This window comes from Aphidius gifuensis, linkage group LG1, assembly GCF_014905175.1.
Source record: "Aphidius gifuensis isolate YNYX2018 linkage group LG1, ASM1490517v1, whole genome shotgun sequence".
Classification (NCBI taxonomy): Eukaryota; Metazoa; Arthropoda; class Insecta; order Hymenoptera; family Braconidae; genus Aphidius; species Aphidius gifuensis.
The window spans coordinates 4,757,406-4,776,454 of NC_057788.1; the positions used below are offsets into that span (position 1 = coordinate 4,757,406).

The 19,049-nt window shown below is 22.6% G+C and overlaps 6 protein-coding genes across 8 annotated transcripts in view; 4 read left to right on the forward strand and 2 right to left on the reverse strand.

Moving 5' to 3' along the window:
- Positions 1-57: 57 nt before the first annotated feature.
- LOC122861122 (probable salivary secreted peptide) lies at positions 58-643 on the reverse strand. The gene has a single exon (XM_044165305.1). The coding sequence runs from the start codon at positions 558-560 to the stop codon at positions 141-143; it is 420 nt and encodes a 139-aa protein (XP_044021240.1). The 5' UTR covers positions 561-643; the 3' UTR covers positions 58-140.
- Positions 644-2,016: 1,373 nt separating this feature from the next.
- On the forward strand, positions 2,017-3,232 carry LOC122847870 (odorant receptor 46a-like). Its single transcript, XM_044145728.1, has 4 exons — positions 2,017-2,099; positions 2,664-2,868; positions 2,969-3,124; positions 3,191-3,232. Exons 1-4 carry the CDS (start codon positions 2,017-2,019, stop codon positions 3,230-3,232), a joined length of 486 nt encoding a protein of 161 aa, XP_044001663.1.
- Positions 3,233-3,912: 680 nt separating this feature from the next.
- Positions 3,913-5,312, forward strand: LOC122847871. The gene is made up of 4 exons (XM_044145729.1): positions 3,913-4,018; positions 4,150-4,734; positions 4,803-5,045; positions 5,122-5,312. The coding sequence occupies exons 1-4, from the start codon at positions 3,913-3,915 to the stop codon at positions 5,310-5,312; spliced, it is 1,125 nt and encodes a 374-aa protein (XP_044001664.1).
- A 122-nt stretch (positions 5,313-5,434) lies between these two features.
- LOC122861123 (putative uncharacterized protein DDB_G0282133) lies at positions 5,435-14,880 on the reverse strand. 2 transcript variants are annotated; one of them, XM_044165306.1, is made up of 12 exons: positions 14,671-14,880; positions 10,391-10,492; positions 10,067-10,320; positions 9,868-9,983; positions 9,670-9,775; positions 9,369-9,601; positions 8,903-9,287; positions 8,347-8,819; positions 7,711-7,941; positions 7,376-7,643; positions 5,518-7,295; positions 5,435-5,458 (listed from the first exon to the last, which is right to left on the reverse strand). In XM_044165306.1, exons 2-11 carry the CDS (start codon positions 10,464-10,466, stop codon positions 6,171-6,173), a joined length of 3,267 nt encoding a protein of 1,088 aa, XP_044021241.1. In that variant the 5' UTR covers positions 10,467-10,492; positions 14,671-14,880; the 3' UTR covers positions 5,435-5,458; positions 5,518-6,170. The 2 variants fall into 2 exon arrangements, with proteins under 2 accessions (XP_044021241.1, XP_044021242.1); XM_044165307.1 differs by lacking the exon at positions 14,671-14,880 and adding an exon at positions 10,712-10,732.
- Positions 10,826-13,416, forward strand: LOC122861125 (F-actin-capping protein subunit alpha). The gene is made up of 3 exons (XM_044165308.1): positions 10,826-11,113; positions 11,717-11,966; positions 12,071-13,416. The coding sequence occupies exons 1-3, from the start codon at positions 10,913-10,915 to the stop codon at positions 12,487-12,489; spliced, it is 870 nt and encodes a 289-aa protein (XP_044021243.1). The 5' UTR covers positions 10,826-10,912; the 3' UTR covers positions 12,490-13,416.
- Positions 14,881-14,994: 114 nt separating the features above from the next.
- The window catches only part of LOC122861127 (uncharacterized MFS-type transporter C09D4.1-like), a 40,519-nt gene continuing 36,464 nt past the window's right edge, over positions 14,995-19,049 (forward strand). Inside the window, exons 1-5 of one of the 2 annotated variants that reach the window (XM_044165322.1) lie at positions 15,000-15,353; positions 16,039-16,254; positions 18,014-18,290; positions 18,364-18,549; positions 18,715-19,010. In XM_044165322.1, coding sequence (XP_044021257.1) covers positions 15,258-15,353; positions 16,039-16,254; positions 18,014-18,290; positions 18,364-18,549; positions 18,715-18,953 — 1,014 coding nt within the window. In that variant the 5' untranslated portion in view covers positions 15,000-15,257 and the 3' untranslated portion in view covers positions 18,954-19,010. Of the gene's footprint in view, positions 15,354-16,038; positions 16,255-18,013; positions 18,291-18,363; positions 18,550-18,714; positions 19,011-19,049 lie in introns of those variants that run through there. The other variant, XM_044165320.1, reaches the window with a different exon arrangement.

Below are 19,049 nucleotides of genomic sequence, written 5' to 3' on the forward strand. Positions count from 1 at the left end.
AAAAAAAAAAAAAGATTTTTAAGATTAATATCGATTCATAGATTTAACATCGATATATTGCAATCAAATAATTATCAAGGTAAGTATTTGAATTAGTAACAATTTAATTGGTGACATTTAAAACTTGTATAATTATTTATTTAAAATTGTTTTGAATAAATTTGAATTTCAAATTTAATACTATGTCCTCTTTGACTTTTAAATCGAAGAATAGCACTGTTTGTACCAGGGCCTCCTTGTAAAAGTGATGCAAATGCTCCATTGCCATTTGTTTTTTGATCAAGAGCCATAATTTGAGTTATCCTTTCATTACCAGCCAGTGTAAAATTTTTTTCAAGTGTCACTATTTGCAATGTTGATGAAGATTTATAAACATATTCTTGAAGAGTCAAACGATCACCACTTACTCTTGATCCAACAATTAAATTATTTGATTTTTTTGATTCTTTAATATCATTATAATTTTCAATCAAATTATCCCCATTTTTTTCTTGTATTATTGATGAATTGACAATTGCAATAAACACACTTAAAAGTAACACAATTCTTTTAGTCAACATTTTAAAATATTTATGTCCCTTTTTTTTTTTTTTTTATTAATTATTTGCACAAGTGGCGGGTAAATTAAATTGAATTCAACTGACAGACTATGCTATCGATCGAATTAATATATATATCATTTTTTAATTATCAGAATATGACATCAATTTATATCTGATGATAAAATTACTCAACAATATTTTTATACTGATAAATCATGACTCATTATTTATTATTTTTTTTCTCTTATGTTGTTATATTATTTTATCGAAAAAAAAAAATAAATAAACAACGATTATGTTTTTAGAATTCAATCAATTTAAATTGAAAATTATATTTTTTTCTTATCTATACATTGATAATAATTTATAAATACTTACATTTTTTATATAAATTTTATTTAATTAATTGATTTATTAAATGATAGTGAGATATCACTGATTTAATTTATATTTTTTAATTTAAATTCAAAGAACTGTATTTATCGGTTTTTATTTTTTTCATATCGACAACAATTCACGATGTTATCAGCTTGACTGTTGAACTAAGACTGAAGTCTCCCCACCAATTTTACTATCGATCGAAAAAGCTCTACTTGCTATATAAAATGAAATAATTTTTCCCTCAATTTTTCTTTTTCACTATCATTTCATTAATGATAGGGAAGAAAAATATACGAAGAAATAGAAGAGGGTGAATTGCATGTATGGAGTGGTGACAGTAATGAAAAAGAGAAATGACTTTTTAACTATGTTATTAGCATTAAATATTCATCTATATTTGTACTATAGACTGTGGCAATATGACAAAGTTTCTTTTTTCAATAAAAAAGACATTTGTAATAAAAAAAAAAAAGGCATTGTCGTCAAACTATTCTAGACGTGCAATCATATTTTCCAAGATAAAACATTTTTTTTTTCAATTTTTCGAATATTGCATTTGTACTCGCACGCAAGCATTTAATATTCAACTTATATTCCAAGTCACAGAAAAAAAAAAAAAAAAAAAAAAAATTGAAATAGAAATATTCGACAATTTATTTCTTTTCTACCTTTACGAAATAATTTCTCAATTTTTTTTTACTCGGAAATAAAATATTACCTTTGATATTATTTTCAACATAAAATAAGAGAAAAAAAAAACTACTGTCTTAGAAAATAGTCATTTAGAAAAAAATTTTTTTCTACTGACATGGCAGTTCAATTGTTAAACAGTATAGCATTGTTTTACAAGTTGGGTTTATGGTATCCTGATGTTGTTTCTCGGCCAAGTTGGTTTAAAAAAATTTATACAATGTATACTGTATTCATTGCATTAACAGAATTAATTTGGGCATTAACAGAATTTATAATGTTAATTTTATCGGTTAATGATACAAATAAATTTACAAATGTTGCATTTATATTCATTACAAATATAACAGTTAATACAAAAATGATAAACATGATAATAAAACATAAATTGATATTAAAATTAATGTCAATGATAAATAATGATAGATTAAAACCACGTGATATATATGAATCAAATATTATTGATAAAACAACACGCAGCATAAAGTAATTTTAAAAATAAAATTATAATAATTATTATATATTAATGATTGTAATTTTAAATTAATATTATTAATTGAAAAAAAAAAAAAAAACATTTAGGTCACTTTATTTCAAGTATTATTTTTTGGTAAATTTAACGGTAGCAGTAATAACTCTTTCATCATTTGTACGAGACATTCCACAACGTGAATATCCATTTGAATCATGGCTACCAATTTTTTTAAAGAATAATAATTATTATTGGATAACATATTTTCATCAAATAATTGCACATGCTATTGGAGCTAATATTGGAATTGCTTTTGATACATTTTTACCATCAATTATGATTGCAACTTGTAGTCAATATAAAATTTTAAAATATCGTTTTAATATTATGAATAAAAATATTATCAATGAAAAGAAACTACATCATGGAAAATTTACGCAAGATGACATTGGAATGAAATATTTAATCGATTGTATTAAATTGCAAAATACAATTAAAAAGTTTAGTATTATTGAATTTATTTATTTATTTATTTTTAAATCAAAATTAATAAATAATAATGATTATTAAAATTTCAGTTTTATAGCATTAACAAATGACACATTTACTTTTACAATATTTATCCAATATTTTGCAAGCGCACTTGTTTTGTGTGTAAGTACATTTAAATTATTAAATGCCAAACCATTTAGTAGTGAATTTTTTTCAATGGTTATTTATACAACGACCATGTTGATACAAATTTATATATATTGTAATAATGCGTCGAAAGTAACTTATCAGGTAATCAAAGACGAAAAAAAATATATAATATATGTATTATCAATGTACGCTTATTTAAATTATTAACAATAAAAATTTAATATTATCTTTATTTTTCAAGAGTGAAACACTTACTTTGAGTATTTATGATTCTGAATGGACATCATTATCAATTAATGAACGAAAATCATTGATAATAATAATGGCATCAACACTTGCACCACAAGTATACAAAAGTGGTTACATGATTACATTGTCTCTTCGTGCATTTACAAATGTATCTATTATTGTTAATATACATATATATTTTTAAATCACACTAAAAAAATTTTTTTTATTTTAGATTCTTAAAACTTCGTATTCGATATTTAGTATTTTAAAATAAGCATCAAAATTGTTTTAACGTTAATCATCTTCTAATGAATAAAAGAAAGATTTTAATTCTATTGATTTGATGTAATAATGATATAGTCAACATGTAAAAATATATAGATTTTTTTTTTAATAAATATATCTCGTTCTAAATTATATAATTTTTAAATTTTTATTATTTTTATTATTATTATTATTATTATTATTATTGATATAATAATTATTTCAAGATAGAAACAAACGAGTGATTAATTTTTAACCATTTCAAATGTTGTGAAATGCAGTGGACTACACGCAGGTTATACTTAATTTATTTTATTATAATTAAATTACAAATTATCAATGTTTTTATTATACGATTTAATTAGATTATATATTGTTAGCTTGATTTTAACAAGTACCATGTGTCTTGGGTCAGAAAATATTTATAAATTTGTTGAAAACAATGAGAAAAAATTTCCTTGCATGAAAAAACCTCCTTCATTAGATAAACGTAATGAAAAAACAAATTATGTTATTTCAAATCCAAAATTATTATCATCACAAATATTGCCAGATAATAATAAATATGAAAAAAATACAATAAAATCATTTGAAATATTGGATAAACATGAAAATAAACTTAGAAATTACAGAAAAGCAAAAATTGATAAACAAAAATTTAAAAATACAAGCAGACATAGTAAAAATATTATGAGAAGAAAAAGAAGAAAAAAAAGACGAAATAGACAAAGACACAGACGTAAATTAAAAAATTATAATAAAAAAATTTTAAAACATCATTTAACATCACAGGTTGGTAAGTCTATTTAACATAAATTAATGTTTTTTAAAATTTAAATTTATATAATATTTAGAAAAAAATTGTACGTGATAATGAAAAAAATTTAAAGACAATTATAAAAAGAAGTGATTTTGGATGTATTTTAGATAAATCACAATTGTTAATTCCAAATATTCAACCAAGATCTCGTAAAGTTCGAGCAACTGTTAAAAATTCAACATCATTGCTAAAAAAACGTCAAGAATATTATGATAATATAAATAAATTATCAGACTATAATTCAAATTATTTAAATTACGCATCAACAGATACAAATTTAGAAATATCAACTGATGATATGATGCTTCTAGATGATTATAAATTATCTGATAATAAACCAATTGGTGCTTATTCATTCAACAGATATCCTGATAAATATTATTCTTACAATTCAGCATTACAAGATCCACAAATACAGTATCAAAATTATGATAACAATGAGTTAATTAATACTCGTACAATATCATCATTTAAAAATCAAATAACAACACAAACTAGCTTAATAGCTAATCATACAACTGCTAAACAAATTAATCATCAATCAATAAATTTGAAAAAAAATGAATCAGTAATTATCAGAGACAATGAGACATCAGTTCAAACAAAACAAGTAGCAAATGAAATATTAAATGAAATTATTGAACAGCTTGAAGAAATCAAAATCGAAAGAAATTCAAATAACCACAGGGATGGTAAAATTATTAATTGATTAATTATAATTAATTGTATTTATCTATAAAAATTGATTTATTTATTTCAGGTTTACCATGTAAAATAACTGGCTTATGGAAAACAAGTCAAGCTGGTGTTGATTTGATGATTAAAATAACAAATCATACGTTAAATATTACTATTGAAAAATCTCATGATGTTGATGATTCAAATGGACTTAAAATAATAAATAATACATGGAATATTACTGGACATGTTGCATTTAAACGTGGTGCACCATTTTATTTAATTGCCAGTAATAATCATGTCAAATCATTGGCTGCATTTGTTGGTATTAATTTTTAATTTTATATTTAAATTATTATTAATTTATTCATTGATATTATGTGTGATTTTTTTTTTTTTAGGAGCATGTAAAGTTTGTCAAGGTGTTGATACAATTGAAGGTGTCTGGACTGTAACACATGAGCCAAAAAGTTGTCGTGATTTTCAAATTTCAACAAATATTTATAATGATATTTTTTATAAAAAAATAGATAATATTAATAATAAAAATACATCTGGTAAATATAATGAAACATTATATGATACTGAATAAAAAGAATATATTTTTTTATAAAAAAAATTAAAATTGTATATAAAAAATATAAAATGTATCAAAAAAAAATAAATAAAAAACATTTTTTTTATTTTTTTTCAATTTTTTAAAAATGAATAAAGTGTATCAGAATCGACAATTGTTACCTAGAAAAAAAAAATAATATCAATAGCTATTAATAATAATAATAATAATTATTATTTACTTGTAAATTTCCAATTGTAAGTTTTTCATTTGTATTTAAAACTACAAGAGTAATATCATCTGGACCTTGACGCATTACGTGATCTTTAATATTCAAGTAAGCAAATCTATTAAAAAATTTATTTTTTTTATGTCGTTAATTTGTCTATTGATTAATTAAATTTAATTATTAGTTATTAAATAACAAACCCAATTTCCATACAATCTTTTTTATGAATTTCTTCTTCCAATGGTTCACTAATAATTGTAAATTTAATTTTTGGATTTGCATCTCCTGAAAACATTGCTTGAAGTTTATTACGTTGTTCAATATGTGTATCTTCATCAATTGCAAATTCTAAATAACGTAATAATCTTATAAATTATATGTAAAATTATTATTAATTATAATATGTACCTTTTGAATAATTGTAAAATAATTTATCAGTATGATTTTGTGGTTTTGGAAGTGATTTTGTTTCTAGCTCAGGGCCATGATATCCTAAAAATGAATATTCAATGTAAACTTGATGAATTTCTGGATCTTCAAATATTGTACATCGTGGAAAAAAATTCAAATAATTAATTTTCAAAAGAATTGAATCAATGTAACTGTGATTTGTCTATTTAAAAACGAAAATTAATTAATATATTTATTAATTTAAATTGTTGAAATTAAATTATTATAAATGTACTTGCTTCATAACTTGATAATCTATTTCTATATTTTGGCATTTCAGAATCATGAAAAATTGTACTTGTGTCTTGAAAATTATTTTCAATTGATGCAAAACCAGGAAGATTATTTGATTGTCCATGTTTTTCGTTTATTGAATTATTTTTCAACTGAACATTACTATTTGTTGGTGGACTAGTTGATGAATCATTACTATCATTACTATCATTTGATATTTTTTTTGTTAAACTCTCGTTTAACTGTGGATGACTCTCCCCAGCTGGTCCACTTGATGAATCATCACTTGGATCTTTTGAAATTTTACTTTTTCTTACTAAAAGACTTTTTCTCAATGTATAATCACCAGTAGTCCATCTAGCCCAAGATTCTCGATGTTCATCAGCTGATATTTTTTTTTTATTTTCCATATTTATTCTTTGACTAACTGATGATTCTGGCTGATAAGATATTGATGGTCTTTTCGATTCTCTAGGACTTGGATAACTCTCATATAAATCTGATGTTTTTCTTTTACCCAATCTGTGATTACTTGATGATATATTATTAAATTTAACATCAGATAATATTTTTAATTTTTCACTTGACAATGAATTCTCAACTGACAATGATTTATCAATTGACAATGATTTTTTAATTGTTATTAAATTATTATTATCAATATTAGATAATGTATTTTTTTTATTTTCAATATAATTTAATTTAAATTCATTAATTTTATCAATACTACATTTTAATTGAATAGAAAATTGTAATTCACCAAGATTAAAATTTCTATAACATGGTACAGTGCATTTCATTGTTGCAATATAACGTAATTTTTTATTTGGATAATTTAATATATCTTTTATACAAACTTGTGCATTTGCAATTGCACATGGATATCCACCATTTTGGATAATATAAATTTGAAGATAAATTGCATGTTGAATAATTGAATCAATAAAGGTACTTAGTTTTTTTAATTTATAAATATGTGTTGTTTTAAATTTTAAATTTGGATATTTTTTATATGGAATAAATATATTTCCTTGACCACAGTAATCACAGGTTACAAATACAGATTTTTGTGAATTATCATCATTTGTAAAAATTTGATTTATTGCCTGTAATAAGTTAAAATATGTTCATTAATTTTCGAGTTAATTGTTGTAGTCTAAAAGTTAAAAATTAAATAAATATTTACATAAGGAGTGAGTTGTAATGATGTTATACAAAGTTCAACAATTCCTTCATTATCTGTATCAAAACTTGTTAAACTTTCATCTTCAGTTGTTGTATCTTCACTGCAAAATGAAATACTTCCACTTGATTTTGGTGATATCAATTGACAATCAATACTATTTTTTGGTTTACAAGTATTTGTTAATTGCTTTGTAAATATTTTACGTGGAATATTTTGTGGTGAACAGCAACAAGTAAATTCAGTCATTGGATTAACACATGATAAAAACCTGGAAAACAAAAAAAAATAAATATCATTTTATTTAATCATTAATTTATATATTAAATTAAATTTACCGATTATTTTTCATTTCATCCTGTAGATTACTGTCAATTTTTCCATCTAAATCATTATTACATTGATGCTTGCAGATTTTATTTTTATTTGCACGAAATGCAAAACAACAATTTTTATTTTTACTTGTTGTACATGAACAATTTGATGAATGATTATTTAAATTTTCAATTTTATCATATCGAGATGATTTTATAACTGATGAATAACCAGATTCTCCTTCGGATTCACGACTGTAACATGTAATTTATTATATCGTGGAAAGGTAACAAAACAAACATAGTAAAATTATCAATAATTTAAAATTATTATTTTATAAATTAAATTATTAGAATACATAAGATCTTAATATACAATAAAAATTGTTAACTAAATTATATAAATACCCTATTTATTTTTCAGTATAATTGACTAGTTTTTTTTTCTTAATTTACATACTTAAATTATTATTTTTAACTATCTATTTTTTTGGTATTATAATTATTCATTTTCATTTTTTAAATGATATTTAATCCAGAACACATTAAGGCAATATTTTAAATACTAATATAATAATAATTTAAAAATAAATATTATTTTTATATTTTAAAATACATCAAGAATCACCAAATAATAAATTTTCAAGAGCAATTACTTGCCTCTGTCTGTTAATTGTTTTTCCAAAATTATCAGAATTTATATTTTCAATTTGTTTTATGTGTGATGAGTTGTGTGATTCAAGTGGTGTATTTATTTGTACTTCATCCAATAATTTTAACATATCAATATTTGATAAATTACCACTTGTATATTCATGATCACTTGAAGCTGGAATAACACTAGATTTATTTCGTCTTGGTGATTGTCCAATTGATGATTTTCTTTCATTATTAGCTAAAGCATCATCTGATATTTGACGAAATAATTCATTTTTATTATTCCATTCAGTTTGTACAGCAACATTAATTAAATTATTATGAATTTTATTGTTATCATCACAATAACAGCTCATTGATTTTTCATCAAATGATTTTTTTATTTCTGGACTTGTATTTGTCTCTTTATCAACGAGTTTAATTTCCAATTTTAATTCACTTGAACGATCTGTTTTAACCTGCTGATTTTGAACTGACTGTAAATATCAATTCAAGAAAAGAATATATATTAATATTTTTAATTTAAAGCTTAAATAATATAGAAAAATAAACAACTTACTTTTAATTCAATGGTAAGTGTGTCCATATTTTTTTGTAAATCTTGTAATTTTTCAATTAATTCTTCATTGGCAGCTTGTAATGCAGTTATATTTGTTTTTTCATTATTAAATGCTGTTTTTAAATTATTATTATCATTTTTTTGTTCAGATAATTTACGTTTTAAATCAATATTTTCATTATCAACTTGGCTGTATTTTGTACTTAATGATATGAGCTCAGTATTATGTTGTTGTAATATTTTTATTTCACTCATTAGATCACGTATTTGTTCATCTTTTTCACGTAATAATAATTGTGAATCATTTGATTTTATTAGCTGTTCTTCAAGTTCTGATATTCTTTTTTTTTCAACAGATAAACGTACAGTTGCTTCTACTTTACTTCTATAAAAAAATAAAATTATTATAAGTTAAAATTAGTTAGAATTATGCTTAAAAAAATGATCATGAAAAATGTCATCGTACTTTGAAGTTTGATCAAGTAAATTTTTCAATTCTTCTATTTGTGATTGTAGTGTATCATTAATTGCATTTGTTGAATTTAATTTATCTTGTTGTTGTTTCATTTGACGCCATACTTTTATAAATTCAACATTTTCAGCAACTTTTTCTTTTTGATTTCCATTTAAATACAATGACAATTGATTTTCAAGCTCCAAAATTTTGTTAATCATTTCTTCTCTCTCATTTTCCAACTCCTTGAAACATAAAAAAACAAAATACATTAATTAATAAGTTTAATTATTTTTAAACAATTAAAATTTACCTGAATTTTATTGATGTATTTTTGAATATTAATATCATCGATTCGCTCGTGAATGCTATTTGTTGATACACAAGTTTTAAGATGTCCACCATCACTTCGATATGTTCTTAAAATTAAATAAAAAAAAAGCTCTAAATTATTTATCTAATTAATCTCAACAAATTTATATAATTTTAATGATAATTTTTTTTATTTTACGTTGGTCCAGATGATGCACTTCCTTGATGATGTAACCGACGAATTTGTGATGATGATCTTCGTAAAACTCGATGATTTAAAATTTGATTTTTCAATACATTAACTTTATCTTTTAACTAAAACAAAAAAAAAAAGAATAATAATCAAAGTATTGAATTAATTCATAGCACAAATATACCTAATCAATAAATTATCATACTTTAACATTTTCAATTTGTAAATTTTCCATTTTAATTCTGTCATTGTCATTATTTATTCCAGTTGACAAACATGTACGTGGTGTTTTAGCAACTCTCATTAATTTTGTTGATAGCCTTTTAATTTTTTCTTCTTGTGTATTTAAATATTTTTTTAAATCTTGTATTTCATCAAGTAAACGCAAGTGTCTATCCTCCAATTCATAACGATCAAGTTTACAAACAGCATATCGTTCTCTTCGATCAACTGGATAAACTAAAATTCGAAATTTTATTATTCATTAAAATACCTATATATTTAATTAATTTTTTATATTACAAATTACCTAAACTACTTCGACAGGTGTCAATACAAGATCCCTCCTTAACTGGCAACAAATCTCTATGTGGATCATCAGCCATTATTCAAAATTTCATTATCCAATTTTCTGAAAAATACAAAAAATTTTTAATTAATTAATTAAAAACAATCACACATTATTTAAATAAAATATACAAACAATAAAAATATTATAATTTTTAAAAAAATGCCCACTCATGTAAACATTAATAATTTTTTTTTAAAATATTCATTTTGATATTTATTTATAAAAATTAACTCAAATTTAAAATTCAGGTATTATTAAAAAAGATGTGTGTGTGTTTACCGCTAATTCCAGGTAGAAAAAAAATTATTTTTAACATAAAAAAATATAAAAAAAAAAAAAATAACGGGGATAGAGACGAAGCAGCTGGATAAGTGTCGGCACCAGTGGATTATTAAAGTAACCAGTACATCAGGTTCAATCACCATCGTTTCACCGATTGTGTTCACTGTTCGCGCGTGTGCAGTCGGTCAAGTTAATAAAATGGCGGACGATGAATTTGTTGAAATATCAGAACAAGAAAAAGTACGTGTAGTATCAGATTTTATACTTCATTCACCACCTGGTGAATTTAATGAAGTATTTAATGATGTACGTGTTTTATTAAATAATGATAATTTATTAAAAGAAGGTGCATCTGGTGCATTTGCCCAGTACAATAAGGATCAGCTCACGCCTGTCAGGGTACGTTCACATACTCAATTTTCAATTTTCAATATTACTCATTAATTTTATTTTATTTATTATAAATAAACAATATTATAAGTATATTGTTTAAATATTATTAATACAAATTAATTCATTTTAATTTGATAGAAAACAATGATTTATTTATGAATTTTTTATTTTTTTTTTTCTTTTTTTTCTCCTGTAAGATAGAAAAAATATATTTATTATTTGTTAATGTTGAACTGACGTTTGTGTAATTGGAGCAGATCATATACGGTTGTGTTGATGATTTACTGGTTGTTTTAATTTTAATTATTTATTATTTTTCAAAAATTTTTATGATGATAATTTACAAATATTTGCTTGATGATAATTTTGATATTTTCATTTTTTTTTTTTCATTGACAGTAGGTTGGGTGTGTTTTGTTGATTTATTTTTGTTCAACATACATCAGCATTTTGCTGTTTCATCCAACAAAATGAGTCATACCTACGTGGTAGATAACCTAAATAGTTTTATCATTATTTTTTATTTTAAAAATGTATTTTTCATTGAGAGTTACATGAGATTAAATTTTTATGACAAATGGTTATTTAATTTTTATTTTTGATATGTAGGTTGATAGTAGTGATTATCCTACACTCATTACCGAGCACAATGATTTGGGCAATCAGAGATTTTATGATGCACGAAGTAAGCAGAGTTTTAAGTATGATCATTTGAGAAAAGAGGCAACAGATTATGAAGCTCATGAGCCTGATTCAACATCAGAAACATGGAGATCAGCACTTCAAGATGAAATGACAACTTATACACAAGCTCATTATAGACATGGTGTTTGTTCGGTTTTTGGAAAGAGTCAAGGAGGTAAATATCAAATAAAAAAAGAGAAAAATAATTAACAACAACAAAATTTGTTATTTCTTTTTGTAATTGATTTATCAATGATTAATAATAATTATCAATTTTAGGAAACATAACACTGACATCTTGCATAGAAGACCATCAATTTCAACCAAAAAATTTTTGGAATGGTCGTTGGCGTTCAGTATGGAGTGTAAGTTTTAATACAAATATTGGAAATGCTGAATTAAAAGGTAGTTTAAAAGTACAAGTACATTATTATGAAGATGGTAATGTACAATTGGTAAGCAGTAAAGAAGTTAAAGAAAGTTTACCAATAACAAATGAAAAACAAACAGCTAAAGAACTTATTCGTATTATTGAAGAATCAGAAAATGATTATCAAACAGCAATATCTGAAAATTATCAAACAATGTCTGATACAACATTTAAAGCTCTACGAAGACAACTTCCTGTTATGCGAACGAAAATTGACTGGAATAAAATTGTCTCATACAGTATTGGCAAAGAGCTTAAAAGTCAATAGAAAAATAGATTTTTAATTATTATTAATAAGAAAAATAAAAAGTTTAAATTTACATTAGCATTTTTGCTAAATAAAAAAAACAAAAAAATACAAAATAAAACATTAATCAAGTCTGGAGGTGTAATGTGAACAGAAGCAAATGTACGAGAAGATAATTAAAAAAAAAAAAAACAAATTACAAAATAAAAACGATTCAATTAAAATGCATTTATCGTCGATAATAATTTTATATCGACAAATTAATAATAATGCTCAGTATGTAAATGAAAGAAAAAAAAAAATAAATATATATATTACAATTATTGTTGGGTTGATCAGATTGCACAATAACCCAGATCATTTTAGCTAGCACAATGTAAATTTTTATATTCCAATAATGCATTAATTGTAAAAAAAAAAAAAATAATAATACGACTTGTCACTAAACACCTTTGTCTTCTATTTACAATTAAAAAACTGTTAAATAATTACAAATTTGTCTACCATTAAGAATAATTTGTTTATTATCCAAAAAACTTATAAAAAAAAAAAAAAAGGTATATGTTGATTATATAAAAAATAATAATAATTATGGAAAAATTATTTTACGAGTTATTAAAAATATATATATATGTGGCTCATTAATTTTTATTAACTTGTATTATCATTAAACAGTTTATTATTTGTATAAATTGTTTATAATATCAAATATAGTTCATACGTTGCAATTTGATCAAAAATAAAATTATTTAATTGTGAAAATTGAATTATAATTAACAAAAAAAATAATATATTTAATTTTTCATTAAATTGTTGTGCTTATTAATACTTTTTTTGGTGCTATCGCTCACACACACACATTGCACATCCAGACTCAATAAGTAAAATGATAAAGGCGAATAAATAAAACTAAAAAAAAAAAAACAGAGTCAAAATGAATTAATGAAATTAAAGAGAGAAAATAAATTTAGATTTTAGCCTATAGCCTGCTGGAGCCTTAATATGTTCACAATTTATGTTGAGAGTAAAAAAGAAAAATTTGTTTTTTGATTTGTTTTGATTTGTGTAAATACGTTATTGAAAAAAAATGTATGAATGCGATTGAAAATTAATAAATTAATAAATTACACTCTCCCAGCATTACATAAAAAAAAATATCAGTTGAATTATATAAAATATAATAATTCAATAATTTTTGTTACAATATCATTTTATCAACGTATTTTTTCTTTTTTTACAACAACGAAATATATGTTAATACTGTATGTAAATTTAACAAAAAAAAAAAAATAATTAAATATTGATTATACGCGAAAAAAAAATTGTAAAAATAGATTTTTTTAATTGATGTTATTATTTTTACTGCCTGCATTTTATTATCAACAATTATCTTGGTTATCAATAAAGAGAAAATAATTAAAATCGATATTTTTTGTTTTACAAATTTTAAGAATTTAATCATATTGTAGAGTTATTAAATTCACTACAATAAAATTTAATATAAAAAGTCATCGTGTAGAATAAAAATTAAAACTGGATATTTGAAAAATCAATTGGTTAAATTGTGAATTATTGAATGTTACTATTGAGCGAAGAAAGTGATAATGACACTTTGAAATGTTGCAAGGTAATTAAGTGTCAATTCATCTATGTATGTCAAATTTATATATTTTTTTTTTCTTCAAATCTCTATTGAAATATTTGCCTTTAACGAAAAAATCATTACAATTATTGTCTTTGTATTATTTTATATCTAAATAATTAAGTTATACTTTTTTTAAAAAAGTAAAACAAGGCATGACAATAAATTTTTAATTACTTTTTGCATTTAAAAATTAATAAAGAAAAAAAAAAAACCAAGATCATTGCCAAAATTTTAAACATTTCTAATGTATTCTTTGTGTTTTTTTTTTTTTTTAAACTGTTAAATTTATAATTTAATTGACAAATAATTGTAAACAGTATCTGTTGATAATTACCTATAATTAAGTAAAACTGTTTATCTTTTTTTTTTGATAATAAAAATATAAAAAATATTATCTAAAAAATTATTGTTTATTTATTTTAAAATTGTGTAATCAAATTTTCTTTCATAATAGATAAATAAATAAATAAACTAAATTAAAATTTATTGTAAATAAAAATATATCACAAACAAAACAAATAAAAATACCTAAATAAAAAAAAATCTAGTTTGTTTACCTTAGTTTATTTGTCAAAAACTCCACTTTTTTTCTTGTCACATTTCTTGAAACTCAATAATTTATTAAAACAATAAACTTTTAATAAATTTTATAAAAAAAAAAATAATAAATCGCCGAAATAAAAATATATATTAAATTGTCAAAATAAAATTGTTTGTATATAAAATTTTGACATTTACAGACATGTTTGTGTTTATCATAAATTTAGTGGTGACCTTGTTGTGTCAAACAAATAATAACAACAAAAATAATAAAAAACATGGCGGCAAATGACATCAGCGCACCATGTGGCAGGTTTTAGTATTGACCAGTGTGTCACGTGATCAACCACTGTCAAGAAGAGAGAAAGAGAGTTTTTTATTTATTTTTTTTCTCATTGCTCCGCCCAAATATTTGGGGACAATCGACAAATGACGACAATGTTAGCATCATCATGCCGGTCAACGTAGTTTGTGAAATAATATGATAAAATAATTGTATATATTTATTATTTTAATATTGTCATACGTGTTACAGTGTGTTACAGTGTGTAGTTTTATAATAAAAATTTATTAAATAATATTAAAAAAAAAAAACTTTTTGAAAATGTCACTAATGCCGAAGGAATCATCAAAATTAATAGCAAAATCATCTAAAAATGTTTTCATCGAGGAAGAAGGAGTCAAGATATTGGCATGCGAGGTAAGTCAAACTAAAAAAAAAATCAATAATATTCAAAAAAAATTTACAATAAATAAATAATAATATTAACAAAATTAATAATTATTATAAATAATCAATTAAATCTACAAAATAATAAACTGTGTGACCTCCAGATTGTTTGTTATTAATTTTACAAATAACTCAAAATTATTATTTAACAAATACATTTGTTTTTTTTTTTATCATAACAAATAATCGAATCGATAAAACACCACGTTTTATATATCCTCCCTGAGAGCTAGATATGCTTGTTGTTGTTTTTTTTTTGTATTCTATTTTTTACCTACAAATATTAGAAAATCTATTTGTATTTAATTAACAACAATCATTTTAAACAATACATCTTTTTTTTTGTTTTTTTTTTTTCATTGTAAAAGGATATTTTTTGTATTATTATTTTCTGAATATTGCCAAGAACAAGGCAAGTTATAAAAAAACATTTTTTTTGTTTTGACGTCATTTGAAGGTCGCTTAAATAGCCCTTATAAAATCGATATAACTCTATTTAGTTTCATCACTATGTTAATGATAAATAGCATATTGTATAAATAGCATAAATAGAAATACTTGAATGCTAACAACAATAACAATAATAATAATAATAATAACAATGATGATGATGAATCATTATTATTAATTTTAATAATAAAATAAAAATATACAGGTTTTAGAAGGATTGAAAAATGGTACAATATCGATTAACAATTTTTCACAATCAGAACTTCACCCAAATTCAGGAAATAAAAAAGCTGTTGATTGGATATTTGTATTGGATACATTGAACTTTTCATTCTGGCCTAGGGATGGTGATAATAAATGGAATGTCAATGGACATACTGGATATTTTGCTCTATGTGCAGCAATCAAGAGAGCTGTTGATGTAAGTCAAGCTGTTGACTCAACGTCATCACAGTTTAAATAATAATCATCAATAATGTCACATTTACATTTATCTGTTTCTTGACAATCATTAATTTTGCTCTCTAATATTTGGCTATTTATTAATAATGATTGCGAACATTTTGATAATTTTTTACTATCCAAATTACTAATTTTCTTTTTGGTATTTTTCTTGGGAATGCTACAACAATTATTTGATTTTTTTGGATCAAATTTTCTGGCTTTATAACATTCTTGAAATTTACTTTTGTTTTTAATTTTTTCTAAAAATTCATATGATATATTAATTATTTTTAATTATTAAAAATTCATTGGTACTTACTGTTTATATAATTTCTATGTTTATTTATTTTTTTTTTATATTTTTTTATAAATTTTTTTCTATTATTCTGGGCATAATTGATAACTGATTTTTCAATTTCGATTTGAGTTTTTTGATATTTTTCACGCATTTTCCATCTATTATTATTATTTGGATGAAAAAATATTATTTAGATTTTTTATATTAGATTTAGATTAGTATTTTAAAACTAACCTTTGTTCAATTGAGTTATTTTTTTTATTTAATTTCATTTTTACACGTTCATTTAATAATTTTTTACGTGCTTTATCTTTTTTTATTAATTTCAATAAAAGTTCAATTGTTTTTTTTCGTTGTTGTTGTGCAACAAGATTTTTTTTTCTCTGTACATTATCACTATGAATTTTTGATTTTAATGCAATATTTTCAATATATTCTTTTCTTCTAAATTCTAAATTTTTTAATCTTTCAAATTCTTTTTTTTTTTTAATAATTTGACGTTTTTTTATTTCTTTTTCTTTTTCAATTTCGGCGTTTAAAAATTTAGCTTTAAATGCATTTTTTTCATCGCGAATTTTTTGTCTAAAAATAAAATTTACTTGTTATTTTTTCGTTTCATTCACAAAATGATAAAATTAAATTATCTTATACCTTTCAATATCTTTTTGAGCTATTTTATCAGCATAATCAATAATTCTTCTATCATCATCAAGCTGAGCTTTGTGTTTCAATATTTTTTTAACATCATCTTTCTCCAAATTACTCAAATATTTTCTATAATTATTGTACTCTTTAATCGTACATTTAACGTCTAAATTTTTTGTCAAAAAACCATTTTTAATCATGAAATTAATAACCTTATCATTGTCAAAATAACACTCGAGATATCTATCATGCAGGGAATTGTATGGAAATTTTACATCAATCATATATGGATCATTTAAATTAAATTCAATTTTTTTAGAATTTTTAAATAATTGTTTTCCAATTTTTTGTCGTGTAAAATCATTTGCATATGGTGGACTTGGTATTAGTGGTATTTTTTTTTCAAGAGGTAATAATTTCCATTTTGGTAATCCAAATTTTGGCACAGCTTCTTTTGGTTTTGGTACTTTTTTAACAATTTCATCAAGTAACCTAATTAATAATAAATTTGTCATTTTCTCAGAAAATAATAATCAAATATAATCTAACTTACGTTGGTTTATAGAGGCTTCTAAGAATATTATTAAATTCATTATTATTATTTTTACGTTGCATGTTACCCAACTGTAATTTAAACTGCTATCGTCATAAGCTTAACAAATAATATGACATTTAAATGCTAGAAAAAAAAAAAAGACAAAACAAAAAAAAAAAATTGTTTTTTGTTTTTAAATCAATGATGATAAAACAATGCGACAATTCCTTTTTTTATTTTTTTTTTTACGATACTCAGGAAGGAATTCCAATCATTGATCCAAATTATTATGTTAATATAACGTGTGAAGAACTTGGTAAAATATTGAGGCCAGATGAAGGTGCTGGAATAGCTCCATTATTAGAAGAAAGAGTTAAAAGTCTTCAACAAGTTGGAAGAATTTTATTGGATAAATTTAATGGTACATTTGTTGAATGTATTAAAGCATCAAATAAATCAGCTGAAAAATTACTCAAAATTATTGTTAATAATTTTGAATGTTATCGTGATGAAGCTGATTTTTATGGTCATCGAGGTGATTTTTTTTATTTTTGCTATATTTAGTTTTATAATAGTCTTTTAATTTATTTTTATTATAAAAATTACAGTATCATTCTACAAAAGAGCACAAATATTGATAGGTGATATTTGGTCTTGTTACAAGGCAATTGATCTCGGTGAATTTAATGACATTGATGTTATAACAATGTTTGCTGATTATCGTGTGCCACAAGTACTTTTACATTTTGGTGCTATGCGATATAGTAATCCACTTTTAAGTACTCTTCAATCTGGTAAGCTAAATAAAAATTAAAAAATAAAATATAAAGATAAATGCTTATTTAAACACAGAAAAATATTTGATATTATAAATATTTATCTGCTAGTATCAATAACAAGATAAATTGTTATCTCTTTTTGTAAATTTCAATTTAATTAAAAAAAAAAAAAAATTACAGGCACAGAACTGGTTGAAGGATGCTTAGAGGAAATCGAAATTCGTGGTTGTTCAATTGAAGTTGTTGAACGAGTCGTTGACAGAGTCCGAATACTTATCAAACAATATCCTAATTTAAATATCATTCCAAACAGCTGTAATGCCATTATTGTCGATCAATTTTTGTGGGAGTATAGACGTAAAAATTGTGATAAACTTGAAAGTCTTCCATTTCATAAAGTTCGAACAATTTACTATTAATTAAAATTTTATATTTCAACATTTAAAACATTTAAAACATTTTTTTATAAATTAAAATAACTAAATAAAATAAATATGTCAAATAATTTTAAATAA